General features: G+C 41.2%; 1 protein-coding gene across 2 annotated transcripts in view; it reads left to right on the forward strand.

Annotated features, from left to right (window-relative positions):
* Esr1 (estrogen receptor 1) overlaps positions 1 to 27,873 on the forward strand; it is a 245,920-nt gene that overhangs the window by 16,407 nt on the left and 201,640 nt on the right. For both annotated transcript variants that reach the window (XM_032894791.1, XM_032894790.1), the window contains exon 3: positions 19,597 to 19,787. In XM_032894791.1, the coding sequence (XP_032750682.1) occupies positions 19,597 to 19,787 (191 nt within the window). The remainder of the gene's footprint in view (positions 1 to 19,596; positions 19,788 to 27,873) is intronic.

Genomic DNA, 27,873 nt, shown 5'->3' on the forward strand with positions numbered 1-27,873 from the left:
AAGCAGTTGGATGTGATTTTAGCTCTGTTCTTACCAATGAAAAAACGTAACCTGCGTCAGTTCGTTTCAGTAATGGCGAGACTGAAGAAAGCCACGTTATTTCTGTTGAAAAATCACATGTCTTCTCAGAGACTAATTGCCAAGCCTAGCACCGATTTTGTACTGTTTACTATTAAAATTTTCTCCTTCTGTGGTTGAATATTTTCCCAGAAAATGAAATGTAAGTTTAATAAGAACAACAATAGCTGGAGACACATGTTAGGTGTATAATTAATGTTCCCGATAAATGTTTACCACATTTATTATGGCTGGTGGTTTATAACTGAACAACAAAGCAATAGCTTATTCTGTAGGAATTTATATTTACCAAGATAGGCTCTAGAATCAAGGAAGCGAACAATGTTTTTTCCCCCCACTTTAACATTTTTAACGAGTTAAGGAATTATTAGAACTGTCAATTAAAGTATTTTATTTGAAAGGGCTTCAACAATCATTTTACATTTCCTAACACTCTAAAGATAGCAAGTAGGAATTAAATATGCTCTGATTACCATTTTATGTCCTCTCTGTGTAAAAGCAAGATTGCTCGAAGGAGGAGGACATTATATGGACTTTTAAAGGTTGGGTTTCATGGTTCCTTTTTCTTTTGTGAACAATTGTAGTCAACAAGCATTTTCTCCTGTTTTGAAAAACTACTGTCACTCTCTTTCCAGTAATGTGACTTCTGCTAGGGAAGCAATCCTGCTCCTGGGCTATTTTGAGAGGTGCTTGCCCAATACCCTGCAGTCTAAGGATCCCTTGAACACATGAGATACTGTATATAAGAATATCAGGTCAGTGACAAGTTATTACTCACTTCTTCGTGGAAGATGATTATTTTAATCTTGAAATCAAAGCCTTCCCCCCTCCTTCCTCTCCCATTTCTTCCTGAAAAGGTCTCACTCATAAAGTTCAGAGTAGCTTTGAACTTGCAATATAGTCAACCATGACCTTGAATTCTTGGTTCTACATGGATTACATGACTCTCAGCACATTTATTTTATGCAGAGCTGAGGAGCAAACCTCTTGTATGCTAGGCCAGCCCTCTAGCAGTTGAGCTACATCTCTGGCTGCTAGGCTAAGGCTTTCAAATGGGTTCTATCAAAGGATGATAGAAGCAGATAGCAGAAAGTGAGAAAGGAAAATGAAACTCGAGTGACCTGTGGAATTTCACTAGTGAAAAAAAATTTTTTTTTTTGGTCACTGTGGTGGTGGTGGTTTTAATGAAAAATGTTGCCCAAAGACTCAGGTATCAAACACCTCAATTCCAGTTGGTAGCAATTTTTGGGTAGGTGGTTCATCAGCCTTGTTAGTGAAAGTACGTCACTGGCAGACGGCAGGTTTTGTGGGTTCATAGCCATTCTCTGCCTCTGCACTGTGTTGTGGTTGAAGATGAGGTCTCCTGGCTTGGAACTCCTGCAGTCATTCCTAATGCTTGTAATGATGTCTCCTTGTCACAACAGGCTCTTAAACCTCTGAAACCGTAGATGAAAATAAACTCTTCCATGCATTGCTTTTGACCACTGTGTGTGTGTGTGTGTGTGTGTGTGTGTGTGTGTGTGTGTTAACAACAGTAATTAATATAGTAACTTAACCTAGGTAGACCATAGGGTACAGCACTCTGCCTCCCAAATAAGTACAGTAAACAGGCAAACATTAATTTAATGTCACAAACCACTGGTCCAGGTGTATGCTCATCACTCAAATGGGATTTGGTTAGAGAAAATAATGAGTAAGTGTGTGATCATTAACGTTTTCTACTGTTGAGAGCTCAAGTATGTAATTGCAGCGGGACCCACCCATCTTTATTGCTTTCCTTAAAAGCGTCATATTCTGGGCTTCTAGATCAAATGCAAGTTATAATTTCAGATAAGTAACAAGGAACTTGCAAACTGTGCCTCATGTGACAGTTTATGGAAAATTATTTGTTTTTTTAAATCTGAAATTCAGATCTGACCATTGTCTTGTACTTTGTTTATTGTCATATAGAGGTAATCTGACAACCTTTCTTGAATGAGTTATTTGTTGTGTTTGGGTTTTGAAACCTGGTGTGTATATGTGTGTGTGTGATGTGTGGTGTGTGCATGTTTTGTGTTAGACAGCATTTCCTAGTCCCCTTCTACCTGAGTCATGGGGGACATTTTTCAAGGCATTTGATAGAGATTTTCCCACTCATTTTTGCCCTTATTGACCATGAGAGTAAACTCAGACACACATCAAGCCTTGGTTTTGTCGCTCTTCAGATAATGATAAATCTTGATGAGTGTATATTTTGATAGTTATAAAGGTAAGTGAAGTATAAGGAAAATATTACAATATTTGGTGAAGGAAATCAAAGGACAGGGTCTTCTAAAGAGACCTTGCATGTAACTGCGAATGTCACTGAGAACTATAGAAACATTTCTTTTAGTCATCACAGGGTGGTTCTCTTATATTTTTTTTGCCCAATTATTAGATTTCATAAAATAGCATCTCAGAAAACAAATCTCTGAAATTTTTTCCCTACATGACAAAAGTTTATGGGGAAGGAGCACACATTCCTCTCCATGAGGCACTGAAGAACCTGGCACTGCCAGCCCTCCCCCTGTCTGTCCAGTTTGCAACACTCTGAGTTAGTTGGTCTATGGATGAAGAACTTGAGTATGGCTGTGACTTGAGAGGGACCGTGCTTTTGGAAGAGCTGCATGTGTGCAAACAAGCATGGAAGTGTGGGAGAGTCCCCCATGCACAGTGGGGTTGGTAGACATATCATGGTCACAGTCAGAAGGTTCAATAGCTGAGGTACAGACTGAGTAGCCTTCCTTGCCTGACTTCCTTTGGTCAGTTCTCTGAAATCTTTTTGATAAAAACACAGAGAAAAAGGAACTCTGAGGTAGCTTCTTTGACTCTAGTCTGATGCAAGGATGTTAAAGGGTTCCCAGAAACACATTCCAAGATGTTTCTGGGAAATAAAGTTGGCACAAGGCTGGAGGTGTGCCACCGTGGTTTCCAGGTGCTCAGAAAACATGTGGCCTCAGCTCAGAGCTGCCCAGCCTAGTGGCTCACAGGTGAATAATTGGCCCCGAGTGTGAGCTGCATTTGAAGAAAACACTGGAATTAGGGAATATAGTGAAATCCAAAGAAAATACAGGGAGGGAGAAGATGAAATCTAAGATCTCTCATTGGGCTTGTCTCTTGGCTCTGTAACATTTTAGAGCCTGCAGAACTACCTTATCGAACAATCAGAGAATTTCTGACCTGATAAAAGGTTTGCAATGATTGTCATGTATAAGAGAAAGAAGGATACAAGCTGTGATTGTCCTCTGAGCAAGACTGGATAGAATAGAAGAAGTGGAAGGTAGAAACTATGCTCTTACACTAGAAGACTGTATGTTGCTTCTGATATCAATGCATGGACGAGGTTGTCTGGAAAGGTGGTGTTTGTTTTAGACACAGAGACTGGTTAGGCTGTGACAATTTGTGCTGGGGGTAAGGGGGAGTTTGTTAGCAACATGGATGCTCCCAAAGTGGTAGGCTAGCTTTGTCTGCTGCTGTTCCTCAGGCTCAAAAAAATCCCCTGTTTTATTAAGTTAGCTGACTCCCTATGCATTCCACAGGGTCCTTCCTCTTACCTGTTGGAGAGCAATTGAAGTCCCTGTCAGCAGGCTGATTTTCAGTGACCAACAGAGCCTGTTTGACATGTCCCCATTACACCCACTTCATATTGCCAAGTCTCCAGCTAGCTTCAATGGGTAGCTTACTCAGAGTATTCACTCACACAGTGCACTCAGCATGCATCGATTGACTAGGTATTTTATGCTAGGCACTGTTTTAGGCCCTGCAAAAAGAAACGCTAAAGAAACCAAAAGGACGACCTGAAGAACCAAAGACAAAGAAGGGAAGGTTTTTGTAGGTTTGAAATAGTCTTAGTTTCCTGGACTCTATCAACAATGACTGAGGGTGGAGATTTGAGGAAAAGAAGACCTGAGGTAGCACACCCACAATAAGTGTAACTCAGGGATCACAGCCCTGTCCTAGTCATCAAGACTGGCTGGGAAGAGGCCTGATAAACATACATAGTTGTGGAGAAAACATACGGATCAGGTATGGCCCAGAATGAACAAGATATTCCTCCACAGTTCACATATCTCACTGTAGCGAGGCCAAATCTTCACATAACCACAGACCAGGTACTCTGACGCCTAGACATAGGCACAAAGGCATCTCTTAGATGTGGAAGTCAAGACTAAACATTCAAAGTTACACTGCCTTGATTTTTCCTACCGTCTCTACCAAAATCAAGTCCAAAAGGGGGAAAAAGTAATGTTTCACTGTTGGCACAATAACAAAAACAGGCCTGCTTAATTCTCAGAAGACGTAGTGAGGCACTCCAGTGTAACCAGGAACTGTTTACAGATAGATGGTGTCACCTGGAGACACAGGCACACATGGCATAGTGACATAGATGTCATAGTGAGTGAAGGTTGGGCTGATGTGTGGACTTGTGATTATTTTCTCTACAACTTAGGAAAAACGATGTGTTTTTAAAGACAACCTTTAAAAACCCAAGTTCATGTCCCCAGTGTCCTGTTGCCTTCTGGTTGCATACTTCACAGTCCTGCAGCAATTAATTGCTGTTTCTCATACTGCATCCTGGGCTCTTGTTGCTTTCTGCCAGGAGCATCCTTTCCCAGGGTTTGTAAGCCCAGAGTGTACGTCAGCCATTCAGGCTCAGTGGCTGCAGCTTCACCTCATGCTCAGCCTCACTGCACGGCAATACACAGAACCTCAAATTCACTATGGGATCCTGTACGGGAGGCAGCCAGTCAGACTGTGGGATGTATTTCACTGGGCTTCCATTCTGTTATAGCACAGGCTCTGTTATAGTCCTTTAAATAACACGAGGTATCTTGAGAGGTTAGATAGTAAATGTGACCTGACAAGGCCTTCTCAAAATCCTTATCTAAAAACAGCTTTGGTAGGTCACGCCTATTTAGCAGGACTTTCTGAACCCTCTCTCTGAGTCTTTAGAAGAAGTTACTAACCACATGACCCAGAGCTCCCTCTTTCCTTCTTCGTGTCATCCTTCCTTCTAGGTTTAGTTTCCTTTTCTTGCCGTCTATTGCTAAAGTGAGTGGTGTCAGGGTCAGTCTTGTTAACAGTTGCTGACAGAATGGTTCTTCCTGACAGTTACCTGTGTTGGCCTGGGTTGGAGGAGTCATGAGAAGACTTAACTGGGACATTTTCCTTCTCCCCCAAACCTCTCTTATGCACTTTGTCACTCGTAGGAAAGAATTCTGAGAAATGGGCTGAACCCTCAAGGGGCCGGTTGAATAAATTCTAGCAGCTGTTGCTGCTGCTCGGAGCCATGGGAGAGCTCAGTCACACACATGTGGTGCCAGAGGCATTTAGGAGACACAGTTGTAACTTCTCATTTTAAAGATCAAGCCAGACTTTGGGAGGTTTGCTTATGTCGGGCAGCTGTCATTGGATAGGCTTCTGTCTAGACCTTGACAGCTCTGAGTCGGTCTAGAACTTGGTCATCTCAGCCCATCGCCCTCTTCTCCCCATTCTGAAACTGGCCACACTTGCAGCCACGGAGTCTCTTATGACATCAGGTTCCCAAATGATTTTTTTTAAGCAAAAAATTCCCATTTTGCTTTTCTGGACATGCATGTGTGAACTTTTATATGTGATGACATATTGATTCTCTCTCCTCAATAGGATTATAAATAAAAGGATTTACAGGTCACCCTCAAAAGCAGGCAGAAGGCTGGTGACTCAGAGGGGCTGTGCTGGGTTGTTGGTGTGTCTCTAAGTACAGATACTCGAGGACTCTGCCTGTGTTTGCATTTCCTCAGGAACCCAGGCTTTCGGAATCCCATGATCGGCTTCCCAAGGCCGCTCTCAGTCTCCTTCATATCCTCTGCCTTTCCTGCCCCCTCCTTGTTTCCCTTCACTTTCTATATCTGTCCATTCACAGCTTTTCCCTCAGTGCCATCAATAGGTGAGTGGATTTCTTAATAATTCAATAATTCAGAACGTACGCAGATTTATTCTAACATATATCACATTACCTGTGGAAATTAGACTGGAAATCAGACTTTTGTACTCTTTGAAAGGGAAGGTGGGGAGTCAAACCGCAGCTCTCTCTCTATTACTTTACTTTCTTTGTGTCCTCTGCAAGACCTGATTCTTGCCTCTTTGGGCTTCTGGACCTTGCCATTCATTAGCGCTTATAACAGATTGGTGTGAGCGAGAAAGGGCAGGTGATGAAACTCAAATTGGGTCATTTGGTTACACATTAGTAAGTGACAAAAGATAAAAAGATATTGAGCAAATGGGATTTTTCAGGGAACTTGAGAGCAGGCAACTCTTGTTTCCCATTAGTGTGGAAAAATCAACACTTGCTTGTATTTTGGGATGAAGACATTTTTCTTAAGTGAGTGGAAAAACCTCTTGACATTTCATGAAGAGCCTTGCTTTTGAATGGAGAATGCTAATTTGCTTTGTGCATAAAGACTTTTAGAACTCTTACCTGTGAGCATTAATGACACACCATTTTCTATGTGCTTGTGAGTTAAGAGAGCTAGTTCTCAAACTGGGTGTAGTGGGGCATATGTGCTATTCAAACACATAGAAGGCTGAGGCAGGAGATTGCCATGAATTTAAGATCAGCCTTGGCTACATAGCAAGTACCAGGCCATCCAGGGTTACCCGGAAAAGCCATGTCTCAAAAACGCAAAGTAATATTCTAAAATCCCATTTTAGGAAACACTGAGACATGTGTTAAGGCATCTCAGGTCCCTAACTCCATTTTCATGGAACTCAATAGAGTTTTCAACCTTTGCTCTGGAAATTAAATTAACATTTTCCTCTCAGAATGTATTATTGGCCTTGTAACAAATAATTACAGGCAATTACTGATGGGATTTATGAGTCTATGGATGAGCTCCGAGGCAATGACCTTGTTTCCAGATGTGAAATCTTTGCCTTTGGCTTGCAATGCCTTTGGGTGGAGCTCCCAAAAATAGTGGTTTGTGGAGGATCCTGGGCCTCTGGGTGCAGATTGCCTTGGTCCTTAAGTCCAGAGTTCACTGACTGAATGACTGGGGTTGTAGTCCCATCTCTGGGACTGAGTTACCTTGCTTCAGAAGCAGCTGAATTGTTAGAATAATATTGTCATCCTTATGGACTTCTGGAGGAATGTAAACAACCAAGATCATAGGAAAAATCTGTACCTGCGAAGAAGAATAATCTCCTGGGCTCCACTCACCCAAGAGATTAAGAAGTCCTGAAATATTTGACAAGGGTACAGGAATGAAGGTTGATTGGGATCTGTTTCTCATGGTAGAAGTTTCACTCTTGCACATGGTGGAGGACGGGTTGTGAGATAGTGCAGTGGATGGGGAATCAGGAAGGCAGGAGAGGAGAATCGCTGTGAACTGCATTCATTCAGGTTGCAAACCTTTATTAGTCATCCCACTGTGTGTCCCCCACTAAACATAATCGGTGGTTATGTGGCAAGTAAAGTAACCATGGTATCTGTCCCAATGAAGGTAGTGGCTATGCCATCAAACATAATAAACCACCAAGGATGGGCTCATTGAACTCATGACCTATTTACACATTTGATGTTCAACACTTGTTTCTCTGTGTAAGTCTCTTCCCAAAGTACTGGGAGACATGAAGTTCGCATTTCAAGAGAGGGAACAGATGATAAAATAAGCACGCTTAGATCAGATTGGATGTGAGGATGCTGAAAATTCTGTCAAGGACACAAAGCAGTAAAGATATAGAAGGTAAAAGGGAGTCTCATGTGGAGGGGCCCGGAAACTGGCTGTGGGAAGGGGGTGGGTGCTGAACCACAGAGCAGGGAATAGCTTGTAAAATGTGGGCATGTAAAATCAGAATTGATGGTCTAGCCACATCAATGTGGTAGCATCTGAAGCTGGGTGGTAGTGGGGGTTTGAGGGTGAGGGTAATGTTGTCAGAGGCTGGCAGGGAACAGATTGTACCAGCACTTTCACATCTTGAAAAGACCTTTTCTTATGGTCTGATGGAAACCCAACGAATATCTGAATAAGAAAAGGTAAAGTCTTATGATATAGACGATGCCTCAAGGTTTGTGAAAAAGGGGCTGGTGGATCTTAAGCTCTTTGGAGGGAAATAAACTTGAGCCCAGAAAGGATGGTACCTCAGAATTACCCAAGAGTGAGGTGGTCCAGGTAGAGGGAGCAATAGGTTCAGATCCTTAGCAGATCATAGGACCACATGGAAGGCAGGAGGAGAAGCTGGCTCTGTGAAGAAGCCTCAGGTTTCTGCTTTGTAGGCAGAATGCTTGAAGTCAAGGCATAATGAAGAGTAGACAAGAGAAACAATTATCCCATGGGCCTGAGACCTAGAAGAAGGTGTGTGAGGGTTATGGGTATGACCACACACATCTTAGTTCCTATGAAGATCACATGTTGATGGAGAATGGCAAAGCCTTAAAGGAAGAACCCTGGGAACTGTCATTTAGAAGACTGACCGGGGAAGAACAAATCACACAGTGTGTAAAGGTGGGGTGGCTGAGGGGGGAGGAGCTCACAAAGGTGTGAAGAGCTCTGGCGAGGGCAGCCAGTAATGTAAGAATTCAGTTGAGGAGACAGTGTGATCTGCAGTGTTTAGGTCTGGTCTCGTGGATGATGTGAAACTAAAGCTTGGTTTTCTGGGGGCGATGAGATGAATACACCTTTGAAGTATGTCAGAGGTGGATGTGATCAAATCTTGCTTAAGAACAAAAGAGAACAGTGCTGACTAGAGCAGAAAAATCAGTGACTTGGGATGAATTCTGCAAATGGTTTTAATGATGTTTTTATGGAATTTGCCTTTCCTTGGTTTCTAACTGTCCTAAGAACAGTTGTATATGCATGTTGCAGATTCTTTTAGAATTTTAATTATTCTAAAGCTGGTTCCTGACTTCCTGAAAAGTAGCAATCCATACCTATATGGTATAAGAAATGATTGTGACAATTCAGTGTGAAGTAGCTGGCAGGGAGAATCTGGGAGGCAAATGACCATTAATTACAATTCAAACTCTATTACCGATTGCTCAGACATGATCAAAAACAAGGAATAGAAAGCCAAGGTCAGAATATTGTGAAGAAAGAGTTCACTAAATATGACAGGAGGTTAAATATGGGGGTGGGGGGTGTATGTAGTAAGCATTTGTTCTGAACATACTGGGTGTCACTTGAAATACATGAAATAAGGCATGATTTGTGTCATATTGGAGTTTACTGTTTATGAGAGGAATGTATATCTACATTTATTACTATATTACTGTATATTACAGTTGTCATTTACCCATAGGACTAGAAACTGTGATGAATGCCATGTTGAGAAAGAGGAGGGAATTTTAGTATACATAGCACAGGGTTTGATGAGAAAATACAAAGTTATTTTAATAACATTCAATTAAATTGTTTTCTAAGGAGCAATCACTTGTTGGTTCTTTTGTAAAATATCTCTTCTATAATCATAAGAATTTCTGCATTAAAAAATAATAAAAAGGCTAGGCTAGCAGTGTAATAATGATTTTGAATAGCTGGTACTATTATTTATGGTTGGAAAAATAGCAGTGTTGGATTACACTGAGCTTCAAATATTTCTTTGGACTAATGAAAATCTTTTCAATTAATATTTTTTATTATGCAATTCTTTTCTTGATTCAAGGGAGTCTTCTTTCTGGATTTTGTATAAATGCTTTAAGATTTTGTTTTTAGTATGTTGACTATATCATATTGTCAATGGGATGAGCTCTTGAAAATACTTAAGAATTCAATTGATGTAATATAAGTGCAACCAAACCGAGGCAGGTGGATTTCCACTTTGTGTAGGTGAATGATGTTGCTTCTCCTCCTTCTCTTCGCCTCCTCTTTCTTTTTCTTCTTCTTTGATCTCTCTCTTGCTTCTGTCCACCTTTCACTAGCACTGTTATTTTCTCTCTGTGCATTTTATAATGGCAATTCTTTAAAAATTTCTGGATTATTCAGTGAGAAAGGCTATTATAAGAAAAAAAGTTTTAAGGCAATTTTGCTAAACAATCGATTTATCTTTTAATGACAACAAAGGGCCAAAGACCTGGTTAGAGTTTGTGAGGCTTCCATCTAGAAAGACAGAACCTAAAGATATCTTGAGTATGAAGATGGTAAGAACAATTGATTTTGGTTCTATGAAAATAGAGGAAACCAAGGTGAGCAGGAACTCTGAAGTTGAAGGAGTTAAAGAAAGAAAGTTAAAGCTCACATACTTCCTACCAAGGAGGTATGAGGCTGACAATGCCAGATCTGTGTGACAGGTGCATGGACCCAAGGCTAGAGAGTGATCAGCAGAAAGGGGTGGGACTAGGACCTGTCACAGGCTTATCTGTTGAGTTGGATCTAGCCAGAGGTACTCAGATAATCTTATGTTCATGTCAACTTCTTATAGTCCAATTCTGACCCAAGATGTGTACTTCTTCCAGCAATCTACAGCTATGATCTGGTCTGAGCCTAGATATGGACTCTCCTTGCCATTGTGATCAGACCTGAGCTTGTGTGTGAACTCAAACCTTAGTGTTTCTATTGCTATAAGAAAGCACCACAACCATAAACAACAAGGGGAAGAAAAAGTTTATTTCAGCTTTTAGTTCCACATCATGGTCCATCACTGATAGAAGTCAGGACAGGAACTCAAACAGGGAAGGAACCTGGAGGCAGGAGCTGATGCAGAGGCCATGGAGGGATGCTGCTTATTGACTCACACCTCATGACATGCATAGATTGATTTCTTATAGAACCCAGGACTACCATCTAGGGGTGACACCACTCACAAAGGGCTGGACCTTCTCACATAAATCATCTATCAAGAAAATGGAACACAGTCTTGTCCACAGGCCAGTCTGGTGGGGACATTTCTGCAATTGAGATCCATTCTTCCAAAATGACTCTGTTGACTTGTGTCTAGTTGACATAAAACTAGCCAGTACCTCTACTGGTGTGATCAAGTCTGGTATAGACATCTTCCAATGACCTATTAATATAAAAAGGTCTGCACTAATGTGTAGACTTTTCCCAGGACCCACTACTGTGGTCAGGTTGGCTGTAGACTCATCCTAACTACTGGCATTATTATCACACCTGTTCCTAGACATAGATGCCTCTTAATGATCCAGCACTGTGACCAGTTCTGATCCCAGATATAGACTTACACTCTGATGCTTTGCATTACAGATGATAAGGCCAATTTCTGCATCCTGAGAACACAGCTCTATGTAGACCATTGCACCTTATTGGTTTTACCTTTGGGATATTCAAGTAGCTTGACTATCACTGCAAGATGCCATAGGGATTTTAAACCCATGGGAAACTCTCCTCTATTCTTTCCCCTGATCTAGTTGAAGTTTCATAACATCTTTCTAGAACAAGGATGGGCCCAGTTAGTATGATTGTTAATGTTATATGTATGATCTCCTTGGTTTGATACATTGCATAATGGACAATAAACATTCCCCCTTCTTCTTCAGTATGCCTTCTGCTTTTGTAGCTGTATTCACAGTTGAGTTTTTGGCATTCTGGAGTCATCCAAAAGTTAGTTTAATGAGGAACACATTGCTGAGAGCATATATTTATTGTAGCTCTCCAGAATTTTTGTGTTTATTTTTTACTTACACCTTAGACACAGATTTTACATATTCCATTTATATTGTGAAATGGTTGCTCCACCGATCCATTTATTGATTCATCTACTTACTATCAATGTGTGCTGAGTCAGTATTTGAGCTGAGGCACAGCAAGAGAGATTGAATGAATTCAATGGAAAGAATAATGTAGCTCCTAGCAGAAGAGGCCAAGTCCAGACAAACCTCTGACGTTTAGAATGGGAAGAAGTTATTTCAAGGCTCTGAACTTTAAGAGAGGTGGCAGAAGAGGGATTTGTGCCAAATGAGACCTCAAAAGTACCATAGTTTCCTCCTTACAGTCATTGGGATGACTGTACACAGCAAGAGCGATAAGAAAACCAGCCCTGAAAGGAGCTAGCTAGAGACCATAAGTGGAAAATGATGTTTGCGCTGGGTGGAAATGTAAGATGGTGGAGCCATTATGGGTAAACTCATGGCAGATACTTAATATGCTAGAAATACAGGACTAGGGAAAGAGCAAAGTGCTCGCCAAGCAAGCATGGGGATCCAGTTCAATACTTGCCACTCATGTAAACCCCAGCATGATGTCATGTAGTTGTAATCCCAGTGCTGAGGAGGTACAGACAGGTAGGTCCGTGGGGCTTTCCTGCCACTCAGCCAATCCTAATGGGCAAGCCCCAAGTCTCAGTGTGTGACTATGTCTCCATAGGCAAGGTAGATGGTTCCTAAGGAACAGCAACCAAGGTTGACCTTTGACTCCCCCACACATATGCATATAGGTGCACTTACACCCACACCCACAATTATACACTAACCTATAATTAGAATTATGTTCTAGGAATTCTGTTTCTGAATATCTGAAAGAATTAAAATGTGGGTTTTGATAAAATATTTGTATAGCTATGTTCATTCAACATTATTCACAATGACTCAAAGGTAGAAATGACACACAATATATATTCATAATGTATAATATATTAATGTTATACCTATATATAAATATTTAAGCAAAATATGATAAATATATACTGTGGTACATTATTAAATCTGAAAAGGGAAGGAAATTCTAGCCCAGCATAGTGGTGCATACCTGTAATCCATAGGTTGATGTAGGACAATATGTTTGAGGACAGCTTGGGTTACATAGTGAGTTCAGGGTCATTCTGGGATACAGAGCAAGAGCTTATCCCAAAAACAAACAACAGCAAAAACCAATAAAAAAAATGGTAGCCGGGAGTAGTGGCTCATGCTTTTAATCCCAGAAATCAGAAAGGAGAGACAGGTGAGTCTCTGTAAGTTTGAGGCCAGCCTGGTCTACATAGTAAGTTCCAGGACAGCCAGAGTTACATAGTGGGACCCTGTTTTGAAAAAAAAAGGGAGAAAAGATTTAACACATGCTATCACATGAATTCACATGAATGGATATGAAGGACACTATGTTACATACAATATTCCGGACCCAAACCAGTCAGATACTGTATGATTCCATTTGACACGGCTACTAGAGCCATGGCATCCACTGAACCAGAGTGTAGAAGGATGCCTGAGAGTAGCTGAAGGGGGATAAAGTAGGAATTATTATTTAATGCGCGCAACTCAGTTTTATGAGATGAAACGACTCTAAAGACTGGCTGTGCACCAACATGAATATACTTAACACCACTTAACACTTGAGTTGCTTAACACAGTAGATTTTCTCCTGTATATTTAACTGAAGGCAAAAAAATATATAAAAACAGAAATAAAATCACAGAGCAGTTGTTCTTTGGACTATGTGGATACTGGAGGCAGAATGCCTTCCCAAGTCCCCCAGGTTACCTGTTGTTTTCATTTAAGATCTTCATGATCAAGTGTTGTGGTTTGCTAACTTGTTTTGAAAAACAAGGAGAGAAAGAAACCAGGTTGTAAAACTTTTATTACACATTAAAAAAAATGAAGGTCTTAAAAGATTCAAGTTGAGCAAGTTATCAACAATGGAGAAGCCAAGAAAGACTAGGTTTAAGAAATGAGTGCATCTGTTATCACCCCAAAGACAAGCCTGTAGATGGAAATTACGCAGGTTGTGTGCTGCACAGATTATGCAGATGGTTGCGTTGTAAAGCTAAAAGGCTCAAAGCAAGCCCATAGGCCACTGGCTATGGTCTTTGGTCTGCTGCCTGTCACTGGGATTGGAATTGCTCCTGCATTCCTTCTTGCTGGTGCATAGTGAATGGATGTTGGGAGAGATGGTTGGTGAATGGATCTATGCTCCTCCATGCCCCATGCAGCCTCAGGTGGGATGGAGTCTCAGCCATTGGGCAGCCTCCATTTGTCAATTCACCCTCTTGGTTTCCGGGTGACTCGGTGGTACCAAATGAGAGAGTGCTACTGTCCTTGAGTTCCATCCTGAGGTTTGCATCCCCTTCCTTGGTGCCCATTGCCTTTGGCCAGGGAAAAGGGACCCCACAGAGTCAAAGTCTATAGCTCTGTACATACAGTGAGCTTAAGTATCCATTATGTCACCCACCAGGAGGGTTTGAAACACTTTCCCAGTCCTGTGTTGTCTCTACCTGCACGAAGGCAGGAGCCTTGGTCTATGGTAGGGTGGACATTATTAGACTAATCCTCTGAATCTCTTTTCTTTATCATATCCTCATATTCTGGCCATTGCCTTGGTTTTTGCAGTCAGGACACTCGGGGCATGGGTAGATGTCTGTTGGTGTTCAGCTCATGTGAAGCAGGGATTAAGTCGTCTGTAGTCTCTACAACTGGCCCCATTGTGGCTTCCTGAACTGGAACTCCATGCTTACAACTTCATGCCCATTTGTCCTTCTGTGGTGCAAACGCCAGCCTCACCATCACCTGCCCCTCATGCTACTTCCTGAGTCTGGTCCTCCAGGAAATCTGGTACATGAAACATCTTCCTTTGTGTCCTTCCTGTTGATGAACTGCTGTGTAACAGGTTTCCTGAGGAGAAGTAACACTCAAATAAGTCTATTCACACCCCAGCAAGAAAGCTACCAACAGACCTCAGTTATGATTATATCACTGTCTAATTTGTTGAACCAATGAGAGTTTTTAAAAAACTTTTTTTTATTGTGTATGGGCACTGGGTTATTTATAAGGAGCTGGGGTAACTCAAAAGGAGCTGCATTATCAGAAAGCCTAGCCAAAATGGGAAAGATTACCCAAAACTGCAACCTTGGGGCCTTGTTGACAGGTCTAGGTGTTTGCAGGTACCTCCTCACTCTGAACATCCCCCCCTTTTACAACCTCAAACAATTGTCACTTCTATTGTATTGCTGGGTAGGGATCCTCAAGACTCTTCATATATTTCTACTCACCACCCATAACTGTCCACTGACTACTTTGATAAAAACCCAAACCTTGGTTGTGAGGGCCTTGGCTCATCCTGGTCCTCTGTCTGCGGTGATGGGTGTGCTGCCGTGGTTCACTCTCCTGGCATGGTGATGGTGGTCTGGAGGTCTGTGACAGTCACAGGTCTGGATCCGCTCAGCCCTCTGTGAGCATCACTCTGGTCTCACTACCATCAAACTCCCTGTAAAACCCCGGCTTCCTTAAAGTGGACCACGGGCCGAGTGCCTGACATCAACAGGAAATCTCCCTGATAATGCAGACAGCCCAGCATCATGGTCTGCACACCATTTATATCATAGGCAGGGAAAGACAGCCACTCCGCAGACATTTCTTTTTACTACAAGATGATTTAATGAAAATGAACTGTGTGCTGTCTTGTCTTTTGTTTTTAATGGTCAACCCAGACTCAAAGGCAACTACAGTAGGAGGTGGCACAGTTGAAAGACATAGTTAGCTTTTCTCAGCTATGGATTGATGCCATTGTTCTTGTTTCCATGTCTCTTAGCATCAGATGGTCCATGTATGGTCTTCGCTTCTTTGTTTTACTTTTGACACAGTTCAATTTTTTATGAGAGTTTTGTATATCTTATTGTAGTTAATGATGGAGTAAATTATTGTCTATATTTTTATGAATTTGGGGCATGTTAACTTTTTCTCAATTTCCCCTACATTCCCAGCTCAGGGTTTTTTCCCAGTTACTTGTAAACAAAACAAAAAACAAAACAAGGGGAAACAAAACCTGTGTGTCCTATACACTACTTTGCTATACCTTCCAACTCTCTTTTACTATATAGAGATGGTTGGGGGAATATTTGATACATTAGATCTCTTTCCTGTGCGTGCCAGTCATTCGGTTTTTCATTCAGCAAACATGTATTAAATGCCCGGACTGCAACAATTAATATGGTATAAAACTCAGTTAAAATCATATAATGATCATGCAGAGGACTGGAGTTTAGTTCTCAGCACTCAGAGTGGGCAGTTAATAAAAGCCTGTAACTCTAGGCTATGATGCCTCTGGCTTCCATAGGTACTTTTACTCATGTATGTGCACATGTATGTGCACATACAAACATACACACACAATTAATTATAAAAACAAATATACTCTAAAAAGACAATAAGTTTGTCCACTTCATACTTGTTCAATATCTATGCCCTTCACCAAAGACATGAGCTTCTAAATTTAAATAACCACAGCTGCTCCCTACTGGCTTGAATCATCCATAAGACATTAATAAACAGTAAAAAGATCCAGGATTGATAGGGAGCTCAACAACACAATGATGAAATGGAAAGAGATGGGTAACAGAATAGGAACAAGAACTGGAAGCTTCGAGCCAATGCTCTCTAAGGATCACTAAAAAGTAAAGAAATCCTACTTGAGACTGCCAACCTCAGACCTAAGTTATTTAGAGTGGAAAAAGTTGGCCAATTCAGATGTACTCAAACCAAGGAGCCAACATTTTGAGTTTTATGGCCTGTGTCGTTTATGAACCATTAAAATATTGTATGCAATATTAATGACGGGGAAGAGCAGAGAAGGGTTATGAAATTGGAACTGAAAGGAAAGCTTTGAGGGGAGGACCAGTGAGTTCATGTGGCTTTGTTATTTGGGACATGGTGGGAATATGAGGAGGAAAACAGGAGCTTCTTTAACCAAGAAGTCCTGGGAGCTTAGTTGGCTTTGAAAGTCTCACATGAACGTTTTCACTTACACTGTCTGTTAACCTTATCCACAACCATCTTTGAATATTGTTTTTAATTCATTTAAATATATCATTACAAAGCCCAGTGCCACGAACCACTTCCTTCTTCTGGAGGTGTTGGCCATGAGGTCTTACCGATATTCAAAGAGTACCTGCTATTGGCATTCTCCACTGGCCAGAAGATGGCATTAAACCCTATGGCTGGGCACACCACACACTTGAGTCCTTGAGTCAGAGAATATGGGGAAATCAAGTTGGTATTGACTTAGATTCTCCATCCCTATTGGCTGTCTTTCTTAGTGCTGGAAGTTGCTATGCAAGCTACTGGCATGGAAAAATAATCACCATTCGTATCCAGCTGTAAACCTTGAGAGCAGCAATCATTACAACCCTTGTAAGACACTCATTGGTGCAGTAGTAGCACAGACATCCCTGGAGTTAAACACAAAACACTTTCTCATTGAATTTAAGGCCTGCTGGACAAGATGGAAACAATATCAAACACCATTACTGAGGCCAAGAACCTGTGCTCAATGGGCAACTTTCTACTATTTGCTAAAGGGGCAAAGTACTAAATTCAGTCCTTAAGACTTACTGTCCTATCTGTAGATTAGTGTATCTTTCAACCTTCATCAGTGAAACTTCTGTCTATGGTTATTAGAAATTAATACAGAAATTCACAATTGGTCAGTGTGCAGAGAATAAGAGACTGTATATTTCTTAGACCTAAGTGGGACACTGGTATCACACATCCTCTCCTAAGGCTCATGGGTCATTTTGGAAGAGGAGCTCAAAGATTGTAAAAGCCAAAGGCAACAAGTGACACATAAGGACCCATACTTTTTTGATGGCATGCACAAACTAAAGCTAGACAAAAATCCAAGCATAGGATGGTAGAAGAACATGAATTTCTAGCCCCAGTTAAAGAGTTATTGGCAATTTATAGCTGCTGAGAAAGGGAGAGTCAGTTAACTTTAAGGGGATGGCCCCTGGCAGGTTGCTGTGGAAGTCAGAATGAAAATGGCTGCCATAGACTCATAAGTTTGAATGCTTAGTCCCTAGATGATAGAACTATTTGGGAAGGATTAAGAGGTCTGGCCTTGTTGGAAGGGTTGTGGTCTTGTTGGGGAGGTGCCAGTGGGTGTGGCTCAGCTACAAGTTCTCAGCTGCTGCCCTAGCACTATGCTTGCCTGCTTGCTTGCCTACTGCCATGCTCCCTACCATGATGGTCATGGCTACTAACTTTCTGATATCACAAGTCCCAATAAATGTTTTCTTTTGTAAAGCCATCTCCTTCACGGTAATAGACAAGTAATTAAGACAATTTCCCACACTTAGAAGGACACCCAAGGATACGGTAGTAGTAGGAATTGGACTTGATGGCTTTAATACAAAACAAGGGTACAAGTTAGGTAAGTAGGAGAGGCAGCATTGATGTGCTCTGGGAAGAGATGGCACACAGTGAGTGAAAATGATCAGAATACATTGCCTGGGGAGCTGGACAGATGGCTCAGTGGTTAAAGGCACTGGCTGTCCTTTCAGAGAACCCAATATCTGCACCAGAAACTCAAAACTACCAGCAGCTCTTATCTCCAGAGAATCTGATGCCTACTGCCCCAAAACGAGTGTCCCTGCACCTATGTGGACCACACACAGACACATAGAAATAAAATATATCTTAAAATATATTGTATGAAATTCTCACACAATTAATAAAATCTCTATAGTACTGTATGAAAACTCCATTCCAGGCACCATGCTGGGCTTTGACTATGCACATCCTATTTTTTCCGTTATCTTTATGTGTCTGAATATGTTCAGTCTGCATGGTGCCTTTGTTAGCCTCTCTCACTCCAAAGACCCATTTGGGAGTCTTCTTAGATTTTTTTTAGCCACTCTTTCATTTTCTTTATCCCAATCTTCATATTAAGTTTTCAGAAAAAAAAATGGCCTCCTTTCGTCCTCACCTGCTCACTCCACCCATTCTCTGACCATGAGGTTTTGGTAGGGGTGGGGCACCTCCACTCCCCCTCCTGAAAGTCCTTTTCTCAAGTCCAAATTCACACGAGCAGTTCTTCTGTTGGATTTCTCTGTCCCATTTGACACATTGAAAGCAAACTCCTTTTGTAAAGTGTTCTTTAAGCTTTTTACTCCCCCGTTTCCTTGGGTCCTTTAGAGCTCCGCTTTCTTACCATACACACTCGGTTTCATTCCTGGGATTTGCTCCTTCCACAAAGGCTTTAAGGGTTGGGATAGCCATCTGTGTTCTGAGGTTCTTCCCATTCCACGTGTTTGAAGATGTTGGAACATCTTCAAATTGCAGTGTCAAGTTGTAAAAAGGATCTCCCAGGGTTACCTGATAACAATAACATAGGATTCGAATTGTTATCGAGTCCTATGTGGGGTCTCCTTAGGTCATCATTTCGTCTGTGTTCCAAATCCTCCAGCTGCTTCCGGCTTTGTCTCTCTTTCCTGAAGACCCTTTGTGTGGTGCAGAGTGGGAATGAATTGTGAATCTCTGAGACAATGAAGCTTGTTAGGAACCTGCTCAACTTTGTTTTGTTTTACGGATAATCCGCTGGAGTATGCGGTCCATTTCTTAAACAAGTTTGTAGAGAAAATCAATTTTTCTTCAAGGTTAATATAACAGGCAAACACCTTTTGCTGCGTGTGTCAGAAAGAGACAATGAAAGATCATTGTGCAGATTATGAACCATTATTTCAAAATGTCAGAATAAAGTGGGTCTGCTGCATCCCCCCCGGTCTCACACTCTACAGAGGGGAAAGAAGGCTTGCTTCTCAAATGCTAATGGATTTGCTTTTCCCCCCTTCCCATCCCACCCCCAGGTCCAATTCTGACAATCGACGCCAGAATGGCCGAGAGAGACTGTCCAGCAGCAGCGAGAAGGGAAACATGATCATGGAGTCTGCCAAGGAGACTCGCTACTGTGCTGTGTGCAACGACTATGCCTCTGGCTACCATTATGGGGTCTGGTCCTGTGAAGGCTGCAAGGCTTTCTTTAAGAGAAGCATTCAAGGTAATAGCGTGTTGTCTAAAAACTGCTCGATATATGATCTTAGAAGCAGAAGAGAACAGAAAGGAGGATTATTTTTTTTTGTACAGAGCTATTTGCACAAAACACGAACATCTAGTAAGTCTCTCTTTTCTCCTTGGTGGAAACCTGGTAAAGACACAGACTTTCAGGACAAGTGGTCATGCCAGAAAAACTGTGGCAGAGAATTTCTGCTTCCTCCTGTCAAGATCGAGACAGCTTTGAGCAACCCCACTAGAAGAATTGGTAGCTGGGTCTCTAGTGTACAGAGAAATGTCTCTGGCTTGATGCAGGGATGGCAGGTGTACATTCATATTCCTTTGGCAACTAAGCTTCTATGATGTGGTGTGTTTCTGTCTGCAGATAAGCATCTCTCTACCTTGGCCTTGTCCAGGTAAATATTCTCTTATGATCTTTACTCCAGACCGACTCTGATCCAAACTGTTCTTTTCTGGCCTTACATCTCTTTCTTGACTTGATGGACCATGTGGCCTTTTGCTAACATGAGCAGACTCAGTGTCTGGTGCCCTGTGAGGGACCCACCATTGGTACTGTGTAGTTATAAAGAACCAACTGTACCATTTCATCCTTCTGCCTCCCTCTGTCCCTTTTCATATAAAGTTTAGAAATCCTGCTTTTCTGACATGCTGTTGCTCCTTTCGAAGTGCTGGGACTATCACATTATACAGAATTCCACTGAAAAATGCCAGTCATTTTTGCTACCTAAGATGTATGTGCTAAAGCCTTCTTGACAGGGACAGAGGCCTGACAGTACTTTTGACTTCTTGAATTCATAATTTTTCCCTAGCAGTGGGGTAGTTTTTTCCCTTCTCTCTTCTTTACCTTTAGAATTTAAGTAAAGCTTAGTGTAGAGGTATGAAGGATACTTCTGCTGCAGTGCCGACTTAAGGAACTTGTTGAAACCAGAACCCGCCACATTAATAGACACTGACCCAAGAAGAGATTCTCAGGGGCTTTCCGCTGCGGCTCTTCACTGCTCTGATACGGGCTAACGACCGGGGGATGGTGCGCACTATTTATCCTTCCTCCACAGCTGAGAGAACATTTTAAAAAGCTGTTCATATCTTAATAGAGTAGCCTGTGAGGTCAATGTGGTCCATTTTAAAAGCATTTTCCTTGACACTTATTGCTTTCAACATCTTTTAGAATTCTGCTGTGAGACTTGGACTCTTTTGTCTGTGTTCCTAAAAAAATTAATGATATTCTCTATAGCAACTCTTTGTATATATCTCTGTATCTGAGTGTATCACACACGAACTATTTGTTTTATTAGCTGATATCATTTTAGTTCAGAAAAAATAAAATTTAAATCTGACTTTAGGTTATATAAACTTTGTCGGGCTTTTGGCAAATATTTTAATCTGTGGATTTACTTTTCATTTGATTTCATGCAATCTAAATTATCATTGTTTTCTCTAATCATGTGCTTACATAACACACACACACACACACACACACATCAATGAAGAAAATGTAGCCCTTTAAAAACAGGAATTTGGACTCTAGCAAAATTGCTCTGTGAATAAATCACTTGACACACGAGTGTGAAGGTTAGAGTTTGGATTCTTGGAAGCCATGGAAAAAGCCAGACTGGTGCAGCCTCCACCTACAATCTCAGCCCTCAAGATAGGCGATACCCAGCCCAAGATGGATAGATAGACCAATCAGAATTGGCACACTCTGGTTTCCACAGAAGACTCTGACCTCTGTAAATAAGTAAAGTGAAAATCGGTTCATGAAGATACATGCTGTCAGCTTTAGACCTCCACACACATGTTCCCCCACCATGTAAACACACGTACACACATACAAGAGATATGATTAGGGGACATGCTCAGCTGTGCCATTGGATAAGTTATTTAATGAGACTGGGTTTTTATTTTTAATCACCAAATGTTATTTAGAGCACTGGTCAGAAAGATTTTTATTTAAAGGATTAAAATAGCAATCATTTTGGCTGTTGCATGGCCATACTGCCTTTGCTGCAGTCATTTGGATCTAGTACTCTAGGCAGGAAATTGGGAATAAGGAAGAGTAGCTCTGTGGGACAATATGCAAATAAGTGGGAGTGGCTACCCACACAAATGACTATGACTATAAGTAACTGACCAGATCTGGCCTGTGGGTTATATTATTGTGATCCATGATTTGATTCTTACTTGCATATCTATAGTCTAAGTGTCATTATTTATGAAAGGAACCTTTTTTAGACAGGTTGTTTTTAAACCTAAATTTTTGGTGATTCAAGTTTTATCGGCACTTAGTCTATTCGTCTGGATGCTCTGAGGGGAAATTAAAAAAAGTGGGAGACATGTTTAACAATATCAAAAACTTTAGAGTTCATTAGGAAAAGTAGAGACAGCTTGTTTTCATGGTGCAGTGGGCGAGTAGGTACCTGTGGGCAGAGTGCTACCTACTCAAAGAAAAGAAAGTAGGGAAACTGAAGAAACTGTTGCTGTGAACTTGACGTTGTTGTGATAGAAAGAAACAGCAGCAACACTGTATTCACAGGGCTTCCATTCTATTTGCAGATTATTGGAAGCTTGCTAAATAAAGTTTCTCAGAACCCAGTATTGAATTTAAGCCTCAAGGCCAGCAGAAAAGAAAACAATAAAAGAGAAAAAAATAAACTTGCCAAAACAGTGAAGAAAATATAGGTTTATATAATAAACATTTTGTTAGTACAGAATTATCTCAAGATCAAGTACATTTTAAAATTTAAGATTTCGTGGGTTGGGGATTTAGCTCAGTGGTAGAGCGCTTGCCTAGGAAGCGCAAGGCCCTGGGTTCGGTCCCCAGCTCCGAAAAAAAAGAACCAAAAAAAAAAAAATTTAAGATTTCACTTCTTTTTTGATAATATATATAATTCATGTGTGTGTGTGTGTGTGTGTGTGTGTGTGTGTGTGTGTGTGTATAAAATCTCCATTTTATATTAGAGACTAAATACAATTCCAGTACAATTGTACCAAGTGAAAGCAATTTTTACCTGGTTTCAAAAACTTTTTATTCATTATGGTATGGTCACTTATAAGGTTTCTGAGGCAGGATAACTTCTTAGAACAGAGTTCTGAAAGAAGCCTAGGAAAATAAGGTTGAGCTTTAGAGAGACTGTGAGACCTAATAATGGTTAAGGTCTCTGTATTTATTAAGGACGTGTATTTATTGGACACTTGTTTTAGGCAAAGCATAGTACATAGACTTGGAGATGTGAAGACAGGGAAAGGACTGGTCCCCGTTTGCACTCAGCTTATAAAATAGAGTCAGAAATGAACAAACGAACCAGCAATTACATTGTGTTTGACAAATGTGAATGTAGGGGTGGATGCGGACTCTCAGGAATCTAAATTTCACTCAGTCCCTGGAACAGTGACTAAGACTCTGAGAATTTTTACTGATTCAAATTAAGTCTGAAGAACAACTCAGGAGAGATAAGTGGAGGGAGGCAAGGATGAGTGTTTAGTCATCTGGGTGAGTGTATGATTGACACCGGAGAGACTACAGAGGTTTTCCAAATAACAGTTGACAATGTTAACTTGTCATCATTTTAAATAATAATGTTCCTGAGTTGTGTGTTTAATCTGAGACTGTGTCAAGGAGCAATGCCACATTTCTTTTCCATTTTAATAATGTTACCATATACTCCATCTGTTTTCAAATCCACAAAAGAGTATACAATGCAAGTGCAAGAAGGTTTCCAGTCCTGTTTTCTTATCTGAGTCTTGATAACTGGGAACAAAAAGTTTTCCTGAACTCCCGTGGCTGTTTATAAATCACAGTGACCGTCAAACCCATTTAAGGACAGTGAAGGGTCTGACTCGTGGGTGGAAAGTCCTGAAGATGTTGAGGCTTTGCCTATTTTCCTTGTCACTTAAGAAGAGAGCTAGAAAGGAGTATACATCAGATTATTCTCTCTCTAAGTGTTCTGGTTGAAGAGGCAAAGTGTTTGACTGGAAAGCATACACATTTTCATCCCTCACTTAGCACACAAACTTGATTACTTAAGGAATTGAGTAATGGCTTCAGTTGAATGTATTTTTTAAAGCAAAATAAAGGATCTAATTTAAGCTAGAGGGATGAAATTTAATAGTATTCTTAATTTATTAATCCTTGCAGGCTTAGAATTATGGCTTTACATAGTGACTGTGGACTGAGTTACCTGATCAGATTATAGCTTTAGCAGCCAGGTAGTCTCTTGGGTTTCTTTTGCAGGGAGAGAAGATTCTATAAGGTCACTGATCCTCTCTCATTGTATTTCCAGAAGGCAACAGGGCACAGTGAAGACCTAGCCTGTCTACATAATCACTCCACATGCTAACAGTTACATGTAGAAGCTGCCCATTATTGAATCAGACACACATGATGAAGCACATGCTAGCCTACAAGGTATCTGTAATAAGGAAGAAATGGTTTCAAGATGATATCTGGTTAAGATTAACACAATGGAGACCTTGAATCCAAGGAGGACAGTGTAGAGAGAGATTCACCTGGGTTTTAGAAAGCTTTAGTATGAAAGCATCCAGCACCCTGGATAGCTCCTGCAACAGCTGTGCTGGGGAAACAGATTTATTTTCTCAAGAATATTAGGCTTGGGGCTGGAGAGATGGCTCAGTGGTTAAGAGCACTGCTTGCTCTTCCAGAGGACTCTGGTTCAATTCCTAGCAACCACCTAGCAGTTAACGACTGTCCGTAAACTCCAGTACAAGAAGATGTGACATCCTCACACAGACATGCATGTGACAAAACACCAATGCCCTTAAAAATAAATAAATAGTTTAAGAACTTCAGGTTCACTTAGTAGGCTCCGTGTACTTGTAGAGATCTGTTTCTTTATCTTGGGGACTCGCCTCTGTCCACCCAAGGGGTGTGTGTGCTCATACACCTTTTCAAATAATTTTTCTCTCTCTCTGAGTGGCTGTGTGCATCCCTGTGAAGGTTAGGAAGAGCATTAAAAGTGGAGAGATACCCATTTCTTTATAGGATTATCTTATTTCTGAGATATTTTTAGAGATATGTCTGAAATCCTGTCCATACCCAGGAAATATCAAATCTTTGGTCCCAACATTTCTACTCATGACCCTCTCTAGTCTGGATCCCATGTAACAGCAAGTGAGATGTTTTTGATTAATTGAGTCATAAGATTTTTGAACTTAAAATTCCCAGTGTCCTTATATTAAACTTCCTTTATTGGGGCTGAAGAGATGGCTCAGTGATCAAGAGTGCTTATTGCTCTTCCAGAAGTTATAGTTTGGTTCTCAGAATCCACAACAGGCAGTTCACAACTACCTGTAATTCCAGCTTTGAGGGATTTAACACCCTCTTCTGGACTCTGTATATCTACATTCATGTACACACACACACACACACACACACACACACACACACACACATACACACACACACACACACACACACACAGAGAGAGAGAGAAACTTTAAAATCTTTGATATGATTCAATTATTTCTACCTATTCCATCTTCTGCTAATGTCTTCCTATTCGTTGTAATTAAGCTGCATTTGCCTTTTCTTTTCTTTTCTTTTCTTTTCTTTTCTTTTCTTTTCTTTTCTTTTCTTTCCTTTCTTTTTCTTTTCTTTTCTTTCCTTCTCTCCTCAACATGGCAACTGTTCTTCAGGACCTGAGTGGATGTGGTTCTCTCAGTTTTTTTGCTTGGATCACCCAGCTATTTTCTTGACCAGCTTTGGATATGTATGTGGTGCGCATGCATATAGGCGCGCGCGCGTGTGTGTGTGTGGTGTGTGTGTGTGTGTGTGTGTGTGTGTGTGTGTGTGTGTGTGTGTGTGTGTGTGTGTGGTGTGTGTGTGTGTGTGTGTGTGTGTGTGTGTGTGTGTGTGTGTGTGTGTGTGTGTGTGTGTGTGTGTGTGTGTGTGTGTGTGTGTGTGGTGTGTGTGGTGTGTGTATGTGTGTGGTGTGTGTGTGTGTGTGTGTGTGTGTGTGTGTGTGTGTGTGTTTATCACTCTTCACATTGTTTTGTGAGTCAGGGTCTCTTGCTGAACCTGGAACTCTCCGGCTATTGTGGCTAGCCAGATTCTTGTGTGGATTCCCTGTCTCTGCCTCCTATGTGCTGGGATTATAAGCTGGTTATTTCATTTGGGTTAGTTTAGCAGGGAAGGTGCTAGTGAAAGAGTTCTATTTGATAGGTTTGGAAAGAGACTAAAGGTTTCTCACAAGCAGGAAAACTTTTGGCACAGGGGCTGCAGAAGTGGTTCAGTGGTGAAGAGCACCTTACGTTCTTGCAGAGGACCTAGGCTCAGCTCGAAGCATTGATGTGGTAGCTCACAACTGTCAGTTCGCTTGAGGTCTAGCGAAATGAAGCCTCCTCTGGCCTCTGCAGGCACTATGTAAGGAGGTGGTGAACATGCATCTGTGCAGACGAAACGTTTACCTACATAAAACAAAAATTAAAAAAAAAAGATTTTGGAACAGAATCCTAGGTATGTGGAACAGGACAGATGGAGACAAGCCAGCTGGGAACAATGTAGGTCCGAGCTCAGTGTCCTTGACGCAGTTCTTCCACTTTTAGATCTGTAAGTGGGTCTATCCCCATCTCTGCTTCTGCCTCTCCTTCCTTCTCCTCCAAAGGTTTTTCAGGATTTTTTTCACATCCCATATGGATCTAATATTGTCCCCACAAAAAGGTTGAAAACACTCTATCCTCTCATATCCCAGAATGTAACACATCTGCAAAATAAGGTTGTGGAAAAAATAACCTTATTATTTATCAATGAAGTCATTCTGAAATATGGGAGCTTTTAACTTAATATCCTGATATCCTGGTAAGAAGAGGGGGGCATGGAGAGACAAGTATGGTGGTGGAGAGAGATTGACATGAGATATCTACAAAGCCAAGAACAAAAGAGCTCATTGGCTAACACCAGAGGCACCGGTGCACAGCACAAGCTTGGCTCTGCCCATACATTTATTTCAGAATTTTATATTGTAGCCCCAGGAGGCAAGGTGTTTGTGTAACTTTAAGGCATTCATTTGTGGTGCTTTGTTAGGGCAGGCATAGGAAACCAATTCTATACTCAAATTCCAATATTTTATGATTCCATAAATAACTCCTAAATTGACCCCTGCCTCAACCCAACTTGTCAGTTACTCCCAGGTGATTCCTTATACCACTAGCAGCTGCTGGCTAGGAGGCACGCTCATCCCTTCACTACTGTCTCAGACATCAGACTTCGGAGTTCCAGCCAGTGTTGTGCTTTGCAGCCCTCGCCTCTAACGTTTCCAGCAGAAATCTTGGATGTTTCTATTGAGTTTATTGTTTAAACATATACCCACCAAGTTCCCATTATTCAGACTTGGCTCCCTCGCCCAAGATAGTCACAGCATGTCAGTCTGTCTGTCTCTCCAACACCATTTGTTTGTTTTGCTTCCCTTTTCAGTGAGCCATTCTGCACACTGTCTTTCTATTAATACTCTCAAAGAAAACCACTAATCTTGTCATTCCTTTGTACACGATCCCTTAATGAGTTCTACTGCTCAAAGAATAATCCTTAGACAGCAGTGTGAGTCACCTATGCATATCTTATTCTAGCTTTTGTTTTGAGGAGTTTTAAAGTACTGTTATCTGTATAAAGTTATCTGTACTTACTTGTATGTGGCTGACATGACATAAACTAGATTGCTCATCAGTTTATTGGTCAGAATTCCTGCTCAGTCTTTTTTTTTACATTAATTAATTTATTTATCTATTCACTTTACATCCTGTTTGCTGCCCCCATGGCCCCTCTTATACATGCCTTCTCCCTATTCTCATTCTCTTCTTCTCTGAGAGTGTGGAGGTGACCACTGGGTATACCCCTACCCTGGCACATCAAGTTTCTTCAGGTCTAGCTACATTCTCTCCCACTGAGGTCAGACAAGGCTGCCTAGTTAGGAGAATGGATTTCACAGGCAGGCAATGGACTTACAGATAGCCCTTGGTCCAGTTGTTAGGGGATCTGAATGACGACCTTGTTGCACATCAGCACACATGTGCCTGGGGGTCTAGGTCCATCCTGTGTATACTCTTTTGTTCAGCAGTTC

Source organism: Rattus rattus, chromosome 2 (assembly GCF_011064425.1).
Source record: "Rattus rattus isolate New Zealand chromosome 2, Rrattus_CSIRO_v1, whole genome shotgun sequence".
In the NCBI taxonomy this organism is placed as follows: Eukaryota; Metazoa; Chordata; class Mammalia; order Rodentia; family Muridae; genus Rattus; species Rattus rattus.